Genomic DNA, 13,281 nt, shown 5'->3' with positions numbered 1-13,281 from the left:
AGTAGATACTCCCCAGGTGTCAGTGTGTACAGTAGATAGAATCCAGGTGTGCAGAGTGTACAGTAGATACACTCCAGGTGTGCAGGGGGACAGGTGTGTCTGTGTTGTCTCACTGTGGGGCTGAAGAACAGGCTGCTGATAGTCCTGGTCTGGCCTGGAGTCTGACAGCAGAGTCCTCCCTTCCCCCTCAGAGCTCAGAGTCAGAGCTCCACTCTGCCTGCCGGTCACCCAGACCGACAGCTCTGCCTGGAGCCTCCTGCAGGTCCTGATGCAGACTGTGGCAGCGGCAGTACCGCGACATCTAGGCAGGCCGTGCACGACTACAGGCGCAGTGGGAGGTGAAAGCTGCGGGCGTCTGTCACAAACCCGTGTGCCCGGCTACTGCCGTCATTACAGTAGCAGCGCGGGGCTCAGAATCCAGCTCCCTGCGCTGCGTTCCAGCTCCGGGTTTTGCAGGCGGCTGGCGGAGAGCTGGGAGGAAGTCGGTCGCTGAGCTTTGCAGGCTGAACAAGAAGTCTGTTCGGCACCGGGAAGGACGGACTGTTGGTCGTGAGCGTTTCGTCGACAGGACACGCCAAAGCCACCTTTTTGCCTTCGGAGAAAGGGGACAGGTCGTCTCGGAGGAGCCGTAGCCGAGGGCTGGCGCCAGGACCAAGCGCAGCGCGAGACGAGCGCAAGACGATCCGGGCGCGGATGCTGAGCGCGCAGGGAGCTCGAGGCACAGCAGACCTCGGAGGACCGCGAGCCGCCCGCCCGCGCGCTGTCCCCCTGCACGGGAGCGGCGGCCGGGCCGCGCGCAGTTTCGGCGAAGCTCGCAGGCGGCAGGAAGCGCGAGCCATGACGGCGTTTCGCAATAGCGGGGCTCCCTGAAAACAAGACAAGCCCTTCCTCCTCGGAGAAGTCAGGCCGGAGGAGAGCCCGCTCGCTTCGCAGGCACTGAAGAGACGGGAGCCGGTCCAGCCGGGTGCGCGGCGGGCAGGGGGTCCGGTCCGGCTCGGTTCGGTTCGGCTCGGCTCGGCTGGGGACCGCAGTGCCGGACGGGGCAGCGGCAGAGGGGGCTGCGCGGCGGGTTATTTATAGTCCTGCACCGCCTGCCCTTCCGTGCAGCGGGGAGCTGCAAGCAGAGAAGCAAACGCGTCCTGCTTTCTGCCTGTAAACAGCGCGGGGTCAGGCTTCAGCGCGCTGATTGTTTATTTGCTTGCTTGTTTGCGATCGGTCTTTGTTGCGGGAAGGGGAAGCTACACGGACGCGAGCATTTATTTTCCGGGACTGTGCTTCTCTTTTCTAAAAAAAACGTTTTTTTTGTCGCGCAAGAGGACAGACAGGAGGAGGGTCGTGTCTTGCGGACTGCCGCCCTGCAAGGTCGCTCTCTGGCGGGCGGGACCGAACCGAACCCAATCCAACCCCCCGGTCGCGCGACTCTTGACAGCTAGCGCTGAGGAAGCGGCTCGAGGAGGTTCGTCTGCCGGCCTGGGGGGAGGGCACGCGCAGTCTCGAGCTGCAGCACCGACTCCTTTCGGGGAGACCGAGCCTCGGCGCGCGCACCTGGACGCCCCTGCACGGGCCGGGACCCGCAGCGGGTTCGGTCCGGAGACCCGGCTCGTGAAGGAGGACCGGTCGCGATGCGTGGGCTCGAGACGGGCGGCGCGGTTTGAAAGCTAACGGCAGAACGGCACCGTCGCTCGAGGGCTCTAACGGATCCACCGGTCCGGACGCTGAGCCCCCGACCCGTCGTGACTGATCGCTCTCGGACCACCGGACCTGCGCTTTTCTGTGTCCTCGGTGGCGGCGTCGCGCACGAGGAAGTGAAAATGGCGGACCTGGAGGCCGTGCTCGCCGATGTCAGCTATCTGATGGCGATGGAGAAGAGCAAGTCCACTCCCGCCGCCCGGGCCAGCAAGAAGATCATCCTACCCGAGCCCAGGTACCGCACCGCTGCGCACAGCGCCCTGCCTGCGCCCGCTGTCAGAGGGAGGATGGAGAGGAGGGAGGATGGAGAGGAGGAAGAGGAGGGAGGATGAAGGGGGGAGGGGGAGGATGGAGAGGAGGAAAAGGAGGAAGAGGATGGGGAGAGAGGAGGAGGAGGAGAAGAGAAGGGGAGAGGAGGAGGAGGAGAAGAGAAGGGGAGAGGAGGAGGATGAGGGGAAGAGAAGGGGAGAGGAGGAGGATGAGGAGAAGAGAAGGGGAGAGGAGGAGGAAGAGGGGAGGGAGGAGGAGAAGAGAAGGGGAGAGGAGGAGGAAGAGGAGAAGAGAAGGGGAGAGGAGGAGGAAGAGGGGAGGGAGGAGGAGAAGAGAAGGGGAGGGGAGGATGAAGAGGGGAGGGAGGAGGAGAGGAGGAGGAAGAGGGGAGGGGGGAGGAGGAGAAGGGGAGGGAGGAGGAGAGGAGGAAGAGGGGAGGGAGGAGGAGGAGAAGAGAAGGGGAGAGGAGGAGGAGGAGGAAGAGGGGAGGGAGGAGGAGAAGAGAAGGGGAGAGGAGGAGGAAGAGGGGAGGGAGGAGGAGAAGAGAAGGGGAGAGGAGGAGGAAGAGGGGAGGGAGGAGGGGAAGAGAAGGGGAGAGGAAGATAAGGGGAGAGGAGGAGGAGGAAGAGGGGAGGGAGGAGGGGAAGAGAAGGGGAGAGGAAGAGAAGGGAAGAGGGGAGGGAGGAGGAAGAGGGGAGGGAGGAGGGGAAGAGAAGGGGAGAGGAGGAGGAGGAGGAAGAGGGGAGGAGGGGAGAGGAGGAGAAGAAGAAGGGAGAGAAGGAGGTGGAAGGAAGAGGAGGAGAGGAGGAAGAGGAGGGGAAGAGGATTGGGTGGAGAGGAGGAAGAGGATTGGGGGGAGAGGAGGAAGAGGAGAGGGGAGGAAGAGGATTGGGGGGAGAGGAGGAAGAGGAGAGGGGAGGAAGAGGATTGGGGGGAGGGAGAGGAGGAAGAGGATTGGGGGGAGAGGAGGAAGAGGACAGGGGAGGAAGGGGATTGGGGGAGAGGAGGAAGAGGAGGGGGGAGAGGAGGAAGGGGATAGCAGGAAGAGGATTGGGGGGAGAGGAGGAAGGGGAGAGGGGAGGAAGAGGATTGAGGAGAGGGGAGGAAGAGGATTGGGGGAGAGGAGGAAGAGGAGAGGGGAGAGGAGGAAAAGGAGAGAGAAGGGGGAGAGGAGGGGGATGGAAGAGGAGAGAGGAGGGGTGGAAGGGGAGAGGGGGGGAGGAAGAGGAAGCGGAGAGAGGAGGAAGATGAGTGGGGAGGGAGGGGAGGAAGAGGAAGCGGAGAGAGGAGGAAGATGAGTGGGGAGGAAGAGGAAGCGGAGAGAGGAGGAAGATGAGTGGGGAGGAAGAGGAAGCGGAGAGAGGAGGAAGATGAGTTGGGAGAGAGGGAGAGGAGGAAGAGGAGAATGAGGGGGAATTGCAGGGATGAACGGCTCCAGTTACCCTGTTGCCTGGTTACCAGGACAACCAGTGGACATTAGGACCCTTTTGGTGACCCGGTCCCGTCGCCTGTGACCCAGGCTCGCTCCACCCGTCCGATGTGCTGATTTTGTTGAGTTTGTGTGAGTCGGGCCGCAGGTCCGACCCCTGGAGGCACCCTGACTCCTTTTTAATACGTGGACACAGCTGAATGTGACGGAGCGTCTGTCGGACAGAGCTCCACATCGATTTCCTGTGGAGCTTGAAGCCAGCTCCCTGCGACCTGTGCGTCTGTGGCACGGTGCTGTGAATGTTAATGAGTTCTTGGTGTGTGCTACTCAGATGTAGCCCTCTCCCTCTCCCTCTCCTTCTCCTTCTCCCTGCCCCTCTCCTTCTCCTTCTCCCTGCCCTCTCCCTGCCCCTCTCCTTCTCCCTCTCCCTGCCCCTCTCCTTCTCCTTCTCCCTGCCCCTCTCTTTGCACCTCTCCTGGTTGCAGCCCGTGGGGAGCTGTGCCTGCTCGTCTAGGCTGCTCTGTGGCCTGGCCTGTCAGCTGCAGATGGACCTGCTGTGAGAGGCCCAGCTCAGGTCCTGGAGACTGTTAGTGCTGTTAGACAATGAACCACGGCGCTAGGGAGTACAGGCCAGGTCACCGCTGCATATAGCCGACCACTTGAGTACAATCTCTGCGGGTTCAGAGGAAGTGAATTCTCAGTTTCTGCAGCAGTAGCTTTGCTCATAGCACTCTTACTGTAAAGCAGACACAATGACTTTTAAATGTTGAGTTAGTTGATTTGATTAGTTCTTCCAGCAGGGCTCTTGGCGAGTGGTGCCTGAGGGGGAAAGCTGTGGAGGTGTAGATGTGTGTTTTACTTTCTGGGTGACCTGAGGGGTGAAGGTGTGGATACGTGTAGGTCCGAGCGCCCCGGAGGGGGTGTTGGCGGGTCTGTGTGAAGAGTGCTGAGGGAAAGGGGTCTCGAGATCGAGGAGTACGTTGGCCCCGTCTCTGATGCTGAAGTGTGCTGCAGGCCTTTGCTGGGCTGTAGCTGCTGCAGCTCTAGTGTGGACTTCGCTGAGGAGTGACATGGCTTTGTGTGGTCATCGCAGAGTCCCGAACAGGCTGGGCTGGGCTCCTGGTCCTGGAATAGTCCTTACGAGCTGGGCTCCTGGTTCTGAAACAGAGAGTTATCTTTGCCTGGCTGTGAAGGTGAGCAGGCACTGGGCCGTTACCCCAGCGGGGTCTGGTGTTGGGCCTGTGAGCTGTGCAGGGGAGCTCAGGGTGGTAGTCGGGGAGCATCGTGCTGTTGGCTGTGGCCACTGCTGTGGACATTGTTACTGTTGCACAGCAGTTAGTAATCCAGGATCATCTGGGAAGCTGCTGAATCCTGGCCTTATAACACATGATTAAGCTGTATCAGATATACAGCTCTCAGACTCGGGAAGAACATCTGCTCGTATTTTGTCTTTAGTCAGGATTTGTAGATAATGTTTCTATTGAAAAAATCTGATCCCAGAATTGGCTATCATGCTGTAATCCACCTGAGAGGGCAGACTGTGGGCAGGAGAAACCCCAGAGCATTCATATAAATAGAAGCTTCAAAAATACTGCAAAGGCGGTTTTAGCAAAAAGGCTTTGTTGTGAGCTGGCTGAAGTAACGCGGCGCTGTGACATTCTCACTTGCCACGGGCGAGCCACTGACAGCTGGGTGAGACATTGACAAGCTAGGTGAGGGAGTGGGAGATAAGGAGGGGAGGAGCGTGGGAGAGGCAAGGGACAGGAGGAAGAGGCCGAGGGAGAGGACGCAGCAGTGTGGAGTAGTGCGAGTGGTCGGTGGTCTGGTCACGGGTTCAAATCAGGGGCGGGGCACAGCTGCAGTTCCCTTCAGGCCCCAGAAAGGCCCCAGCAGAGGTAGCTGTATAACGGGTCTGTGTGGAAGTTGCTTTGGATAAATGGACGTGTCGGGCGGGAGAGGGAGAGACTGGTCCTGGAGCAGCATGTGGCTCTCTGAGTGGGTGTCAGCTTGCAGCGCAGCCCCAGCACAGCTGACAGCCTTACTGGTGACCCTGGGCTTTACTGAGGGCCTCTGGCTGTGTGTGAAATTAAAAGAGAGTTTTATTGCTCTCAACAGATAAGCAGAGCCTCATTACAAGGAGGGGCTGTTTTTAATTGAGTTTGCATAAGGAATATCTTTTTTACAGCTATTAGATAGTAAAGACTGATCTCAAGCCAAGTGATTCATCTGGCCAGACCCCTGCCTGCTCCCCGAATCAGAAGGATGGCTGCTGGGGGGCTGTACGATACTGGGGTACAGTACCTCCTGTGAGGTTACAACTCGAGTGTGTCCGACCTGGGGGAGAGAGAGAGAGCGAGGGGGCAGTGTCTGAGTGTCCAACCTGGGGGGGAGAGAGAGAGAGAGAGCGAGGGGGCAGTGTCTGAGTGTCCGACCTGGGGGAGAGAGAGAGAGACACGAGGGGGCGGTGTCCGAGTGTCCGACCTGGGGGAGAGAGAGAGAGCGATGGGGCAGTGTCTGAGTGTGTCGGACCTGGGGGGGAGAGAGAGAGAGAGAGCGAGGGGGCGGTGTCCGAGTGTCCGACCTGGGGGAGAGAGAGAGAGCGAGGAGGCGGTGTCCGAGTGTCCGACCTGGGGGAGAGAGAGAGAGAGCGAGGGGGCGGTGTCCGAGTGTCCGACCTGGGGGAGAGAGAGAGAGCGAGGAGGCGGTGTCCGAGTGTCCGACCTGGGGGAGGGAGAGAGAGCGAGGGGGCGGTGTCTGAGTGTGTCCGACCTGGGGGAGAGAGAGAGAGAGCGAGGGGGCGGTGTCTGAGTGTCCGACCTGGGGGAGAGAGAGAGAGAGCGAGGGGGCGGTGTCCGAGTGTCCGACCTGGGGGAGAGAGAGAGAGCGAGGAGGCGGTGTCCGAGTGTCCGACCTGGGGGAGGGAGAGAGAGCGAGGGGGCGGTGTCTGAGTGTGTCCGACCTGGGGGAGAGAGAGAGAGAGCGAGGGGGCGGTGTCTGAGTGTCCGACCTGGGGGAGAGAGAGACATGAGGGGGCGGTGTCCGAGTGTCCGACCTGGGGGAGAGAGAGAGAGACACGAGGGGGCGGTGTCTGAGTGTCCGACCTGGGGGAGAGAGAGAGAGCGAGGGGGCGGTGTCTGAGTGTGTCCGACCTGGGGGGGAGAGAGAGAGCGAGGGGGCGGTGTCCGAGTGTCCGACCTGGGGGAGAGAGAGAGAGAGAGACATGAGGGGGCGGTGTCCGAGTGTCCGACCTGGGGGAGAGAGAGAGAGAGCGAGGGGGCGGTGTCTGAGTGTGTCCGACCTGGGGGAGGGAGAGAGAGCGAGGGGGCGGTGTCCGAGTGTCCGACCTGGGGGAGAGAGAGAGAGAGCGAGGGGGCGGTGTCCGAGTGTCCGACCTGGGGGAGAGAGAGAGAGCGAGGGGGCGGTGTCCGAGTGTCCGACCTGGGGGAGAGAGAGAGAGACACGAGGGGGCGGTGTGCGAGTGTCCGACCTGGGGGAGAGAGAGAGAGCGCGAGGGGGCAGTTTCCGAGCTGGTTGGTGTGAAATGCACTTGTTGGCATAACTGCATTGCCCTGTTAATAGTGGGCACATGGGAGTGGTAGTGCATTTCACTGTGTGCACAATGTTGTGGCTTTGAATCCCTTCCTGGCTGCCCAGGTCAGAGCAGCAATGCTGATTTGGCAGCTCTGCTTTGTAAGGGTTTGTGTGCTACACTGCTGCAGACTACCACTCTCTGTGTGACCAGCACCTATCTCAGCAGTCTCTTGTTCAGCAGTCAGGGTGTCAGAGAATAATCATCTCCACCTGCCACACGCATAAGTGCGGTTTGTGGGGGGGACCAGACACGCAGTGATGGGTCTGTGTGTAGAGTCTCTAGGTCTCTCATAGCCATTTATCACAGTCCCAATGCAGGCACAATGTAGTTATCATACCACACTTATGACAGTACGATATAGTTACCATAAAGCATTATACAAACAGCACAGAGCAACATGTGCATCACAGCACACTACACACACAGCACAGAGCAACACGGGCATCGCAGCACACTACACACACAGCACAGAGCAACACGGGCATCGCAGCACACTACACACACAGCACAGAGCAACACGGGCATCGCAGCACACTACACACACAGCACAGAGCAACACGGGCATCGCAGCACACTACACACACAGCACAGAGCAACACGGGCATCGCAGCACACTACACACACAGCACAGAGCAACACGGGCATCGCAGCACACTACACACACAGCACAGAGCAACACGGGCATCGCAGCACACTACACACACAGCACAGAGCAACACGGGCATCGCAGCACACTACACACACAGCACAGAGCAACACGGGCATCGCAGCACACTACACACACAGCACAGAGCAACACGGGCATCGCAGCACACTACACACACAGCACAGAGCAACACGGGCATCGCAGCACACTACACACACAGCACAGAGCAACACGGGCATCGCAGCACACTACACACACAGCACAGAGCAACACGGGCATCGCAGCACACTACACACACAGCACAGAGCAACACGGGCATCGCAGCACACTCCACACGCAGCACAGAGCAACACGGGCATCGCAGCACACTCCACACGCAGCACAGAGCAACACGGGCATCGCAGCACACTCCACACGCAGCACAGAGCAACACGGGCATCGCAGCACACTCCACACGCAGCACAGAGCAACACGGGCATCGCAGCACACTACACACGCAGCACAGAGCAACACGGGCATCGCAGCACACTACACACGCAGCACAGAGCAACACGGGCATCGCAGCACACTACACACGCAGCACAGAGCAACACGGGCATCGCAGCGCACTACACACCCAGCACAGAGCAACACGGGCATCGCAGCGCACTACACACACAGCACAGAGCAACACGGGCATCGCAGCGCACTACACACACAGCACAGAGCAACACGGGCATCGCAGCACACTACACAGCACAGAGCAACACGGGCATCGCAGCACACTACACAGCACAGAGCAACACGGGCATCGCAGCACACTACACACACAGCACAGAGCAACACGGGCATCGCAGCACACTACACACACAGCACAGAGCAACACGGGCATCGCAGCACACTACACACACAGCACAGAGCAACACGGGCATCGCAGCACACTACACACACAGCACAGAGCAACACGGGCATCGCAGCACACTACACACACAGCACAGAGCAACACGGGCATCGCAGCACACTACACACACAGCACAGAGCAACACGGGCATCGCAGCACACTACACACACAGCACAGAGCAACACGGGCATCGCAGCACACTACACACGTAGCACAGAGCAACACGGGCATCGCAGCACACTACACACACAGCACAGAGCAACACGGGCATCGCAGCACACTACACACACAGCACAGAGCAACACGGGCATCGCAGCACACTACACACACAGCACAGAGCAACACGGGCATCGCAGCACACTACACACACAGCACAGAGCATCACGGGCATCGCAGCACACTACACACGCAGCACAGAGCAACACGGGCATCGCAGCACACTACACACGCAGCACAGAGCAACACGGGCATCGCAGCACACTACACACGCAGCACAGAGCAACACGGGCATCGCAGCACACTACACACGCAGCACAGAGCAACACAGATATTGGTAAATGGTAAACAGCTAAATTCAGAGTGATGAAAACATTAAATGTAGCTCAGACTGCATCTACAGCTTTTACCGCTTTCTTCCTGCTCTCCTGTCCCAGTCAGAGCTGTGCTCGATGCTGAGGCGTGCTCTCTCATGGGCCTTACACTGCAGGTTTCGGCTGGCCACACAGCTCAGGGTTGTGGCAGTGGCCCTTCAGCACGTTCTTGTCTCACTAGTGTGGCTGCTCAGTCACTCATCTATCCCACACTTCAGTCCAGCTGTTCTTGAAGGGCGGCTTCAACAGCATGGCTGGACATTCTGTTTCAGACATCCACCGCTCTTGGTTTAAAGAAGTGTCCTCTGTTTGCGCCCCCTTACCCTTGATTAGAGTTGCAGACATGCCCTGAAGGGACTATGTGTGGCGCAGGTGCTGCCCGGGGAACAGGCGTCCTACGGGCGCCCAGCTCACTGGGAAGCTCTCCCATCTGCTGGCTGCGGTGGGTTCAGTCACCTCTGGAATTACTGCTTTTGTGCACTGAGGCAAACTCTTGCCACTGTTTGTTTCAGTGTTTGTTTCACCCCGCCCGGTGTCTCCCGGCTTGGCGTCTGTCTGGCCTGCTCCCTGCCCGGTGTCTCCCGGCTTGGCGTCTGTGTGGCCTGCTCCCCGCCCGGTGTCTCCCGGCTTGGCGTCTGTGTGGCCTGCTCCCCGCCCGGTGTCTCCCTGCTTGGCGTCTGTCTGGCCTGCTCCCCGCCCGGTGTCTCCCGGCTTGGCGTCTGTCTGGCCTGCTCCCCGCCCGGTGTCTCCCCGCCCGGCGTCTGTGTGGCCTGCTCCCCGCCCGGTGTCTCCCTGCCCGGCGTCTGTCTGGCCTGCTCCCCGCCCGGTGTCTCCCTGCTTGGCGTCTTGTCTGGCCTGCTCCCCGCCCGGTGTCTCCCTGCTTGGCGTCTGTGTGGCCTGCTCCCCGCCCGGTGTCTCCCTGCTTGGCGTCTGTGTGGCCTGCTCCCCGCCCGGTGTCTCCCTGCTTGGCGTCTGTGTGGCCTGCTCCCCGCCCGGTGTCTCCCTGCTTGGCGTCTGTGTGGCCTGCTCCCCGCCCGGTGTCTCCCTGCTTGGCGTCTGTGTGGCCTGCTCCCTGCCCGGTGTCTCCCTGCTTGGCGTCTGTGTGGCCTGCTCCCCGCCCGGTGTCTCCCCGCCCGGCGTCTGTCTGGCCTGCTCCCTGCCCGGTGTCTCCCTGCCCGGCGTCTGTCTGGCCTGCTCCCTGCCCGGTGTCTCCCTGCTTGGCGTCTGTCTGGCCTGCTCCCCGCCTGGTTCCCTGCCTGGCGTCTGTCTGGCCTGCTCCCCACCCCGTGTCTCCCTGCCTGGCGTCTGTTTGACCTGCTCCCTGCCCAGCGTCTCCCTGCCTGCCTGCCTGTCGTCTGGCCCTGGGGCTGCCCAGCGTCTGGCACGCACGCTGTCCACCTTCTTGTCTCTGGCTGATGGCTGGAGGCCAGCCCGCACGCCATGGCTTTCCTTTAGCTGCTCTGTGTGCAGCCTGCCGCCTCTGTCAGCGCGTGCTCTGGTGTTAACGAGTCAATTGGGCCCGGGCTCAGGGAGTGCTAATTGATTCCTCTTCCCACAGGAGTGCTTCATTAATGTTCTCACCGGGATGTGGCAGATTAGCGGGGGAGAGAGGCGTTTGGGAGAGAAGAGACCAGCATAAGTGTGGTGTTTGGCACGTGTGAGGCGTGTTCTTGTGTCAGTCCCCTGGGCTGCTTGTCTGTTTGTGTGCCTTAGCGCTGGTTCTAGGAGTCTTTGCGAGTGGGGCTGTGTTAATCCTGTTCTCTCTCCCTCCTTCTGTCTGACAGCATTCGCAGCGTCATGCAGAAGTACCTGGAGGAGAGGGACGAGCTGACATTCGACAAGATCTTCAACCAGAAAATTGGTGAGTCCTGCGTGCCCTTTCTGTGCAGCATTCAGCGTGCAAGCTGTTGTGTGAGAGGTTGTGCAGAGCCCGAGATGAAGTGCCTGCCTGTACTGAAACTCAGGGTCTGTATGCCTTTTGCAGGGGCAGGAGCTGTTCTTGAGAATGATCCTGGGAGAGACTGGGGCTGGTCATGTTGTAAAAGGCGCTAACCGGGTTCAAGGGTCAGAGGTGACGAGCTCCTGCTCTTGGTGCCTGTGTCCTGAAGAGCATGTCTGTAGTCGTATTTTGATGGATCTGCTTCTCCATTCAGAAGCAGCAGAGAATTTCCCTGTGGTCGGGCTGTGGACAGTTAGGTCCTTGGCTGGCTATGGGGAGGGAGGGCAGCAGGATTTGAATGACAAATGTAGCCATTTTGCATGAATGACTCACAGTAAGACTGACTGTTGTCAGTTTTCCTTTCGCTGTGTCTGAGAAGTACTGACTCTTCCTCTCTCTGTCCCTTTCTCCCCCCTTCCCTGTCTTTCTGTCAAATTCTGTCCTGACCCTGGTGCCATTAATCAGAGCTGCCTGCAGGGGGTTATTTTTGGAAACCCTCAGTGAGGGCCAGAGCCGGGGTTGATAATAGACGTTTATATAAGGCACTGCCGGCAGGCCGGAGAGGAGTGAAAGGGAGGCTCAACCTCAGTGACCAAAAAACTACTACTAATAGCAATAATGAGGAGATTTTCTGCTCCTAGGAGATGAGCGGTCGGGTGTTGCTCTCTTGGTTGCGCAGGAGCTCATCTGTCCTGTGATCTTGTCTGACTGTCTTTAGAACCTTGTTCCAAGTACCTACAATCCTTTGTGTAATGTCATCTCCTACCAACAGTCTCATGTTCACATGTTCCTAATTTTGACAGTGTCCTTGGGTCTGTGCTTGCGTCTTGGTACTGAAGGAGCCATTTGTGTTGGGTTAATTGATAATCTTTCTGGATTTGAAATACTTCTGTAACGAGGCTAGACTGAGAGACGGTTTAGCCAGGCAACTGTTGTAATCATCTCACAGCCAAGGGCCTGTACACAGGGGGAGAGTCAGCTCCTCTGTCTGAGCCTGTTCACAAACCCTTCTTTTGCTGAACAGTCGATATCTGAAGCAACTTCACCTGGCCATGCCCTCTAGTTGATGACCTGCTGCGTCCCGCCAGGGTGAGGCCTGTGTGCTGTGTGCTTCTGCTGGGTGGGATGAACTGTGTGTGGCCTATAAAAGCTTCCATAAAATCACAGGAACTAGTCTTTTTCTTAATTTTATAGGGTTTGTTTCCAGAAGTGTGCAGTACTGTGTAGAAAAATATTTTTTGTTTAGGTGTAAAGAGCGTGACTGTGAGAGAGGGTGTTCCCTGGGTGTGAGTGTGTGCAGTTCAGGTGTACAAAGTGTTCCCTGGGTGTGAGAGAGTGTTCCCTGGGTGTGAGTGTGTGCGTGACTGTGTGTGAGAGAGTGTTCCCTGGGTGTGAGTGTGTGCAGTTCAGGTGTAAAGAGTGTGACTGTGTGAGTGTTCCCTGGGTGTGAATGTGTGCAGTTCAGGTGTAAAGAGTGTGACTGTGTGTGAGAGACGTGTCTGCTGAGGCTGTGCTGCGGGTTTCGCCAGGAAGTGGCGAGAGCCCTCGCTGTTCCTGATTGCTGCTCTGCCAGTTACACTCAGCCCCTTCGGGTCAGAGGTCACCACCGCCATTTCCAACCGTTTGTGGCTGAGTAACCGTGGTAACGGCAGCTCTGTGAGCTCAGCTGTGACAGACAGGAGGCAGGGCCGCGGGAGAGCCAGGCCAGCTCAGTGTATGACCTGGACACTGTGGCCCTGCAGAGGTGGAGCTCCATGAGCGTTCTGTGCAGTGAGTGATCATCTATCAGAGATGCCAGTCTGAGGTTCTGCTGCCCCTGCAGTGCCGTATTTCACCGCTCCTGGTCTCTGAAATCAGTGGCTGCTTATTAGTAGTTGTAAACGGCATAATAATCTTGAGTGCCTGTTGGCCTGCTGCACGGTTGCAACTTCCACAAGCCTGCATGTCTGCTCTGCTGTTTTTCAGACCCATTTCCATTTCCCTGACTGGGCTTGGCAGTGCGGTGTAGATGCTCTGTCATCGTGGCCTGAGTTCCCAGGGTCTCTATAACAACACATGAGCTTCTGTTTAATCAGATACCTGGTTACGAGCACACAGCCCATGTTCCCCTGCACACAGTGCACACAGAGGACGCTGCATGGGGCTGTGTGTGCAGGATCTGTCTGTAGCTCAGATTGTGCCTGTCACTGTCCTCTCCACACATGTCCTCGAATATCCCATCTGCCTTCCTCACACAGTCCACTTGG

The 13,281-nt window shown here is 58.7% G+C and overlaps 1 protein-coding gene across 3 annotated transcripts in view; it reads left to right on the top strand.

The window, feature by feature from the left end:
* The first annotated feature begins 432 nt into the window (after window positions 1-432).
* Window positions 433-13,281, top strand: part of grk3 (G protein-coupled receptor kinase 3) — a 52,965-nt gene continuing 40,116 nt past the window's right edge. Inside the window, exons 1-2 of one of the 3 annotated variants that reach the window (XM_088618600.1) lie at window positions 433-1,924; window positions 10,881-10,957. In XM_088618600.1, the coding sequence (XP_088474726.1) occupies window positions 1,812-1,924; window positions 10,881-10,957 (190 nt within the window). In that variant the 5' untranslated portion in view covers window positions 433-1,811. The remainder of the gene's footprint in view (window positions 1,925-10,880; window positions 10,958-13,281) is intronic. The other 2 variants (XM_088618598.1, XM_088618601.1) reach the window with 2 other exon arrangements.

The sequence above is a fragment of the Lepisosteus platostomus genome, chromosome 24 (assembly GCF_059453375.1).
Source record: "Lepisosteus platostomus isolate fLepPlt1 chromosome 24, fLepPlt1.hap1, whole genome shotgun sequence".
Classification (NCBI taxonomy): Eukaryota; Metazoa; Chordata; class Actinopteri; order Semionotiformes; family Lepisosteidae; genus Lepisosteus; species Lepisosteus platostomus.
This window is presented reverse-complemented; position numbering and strand designations above follow the sequence as displayed.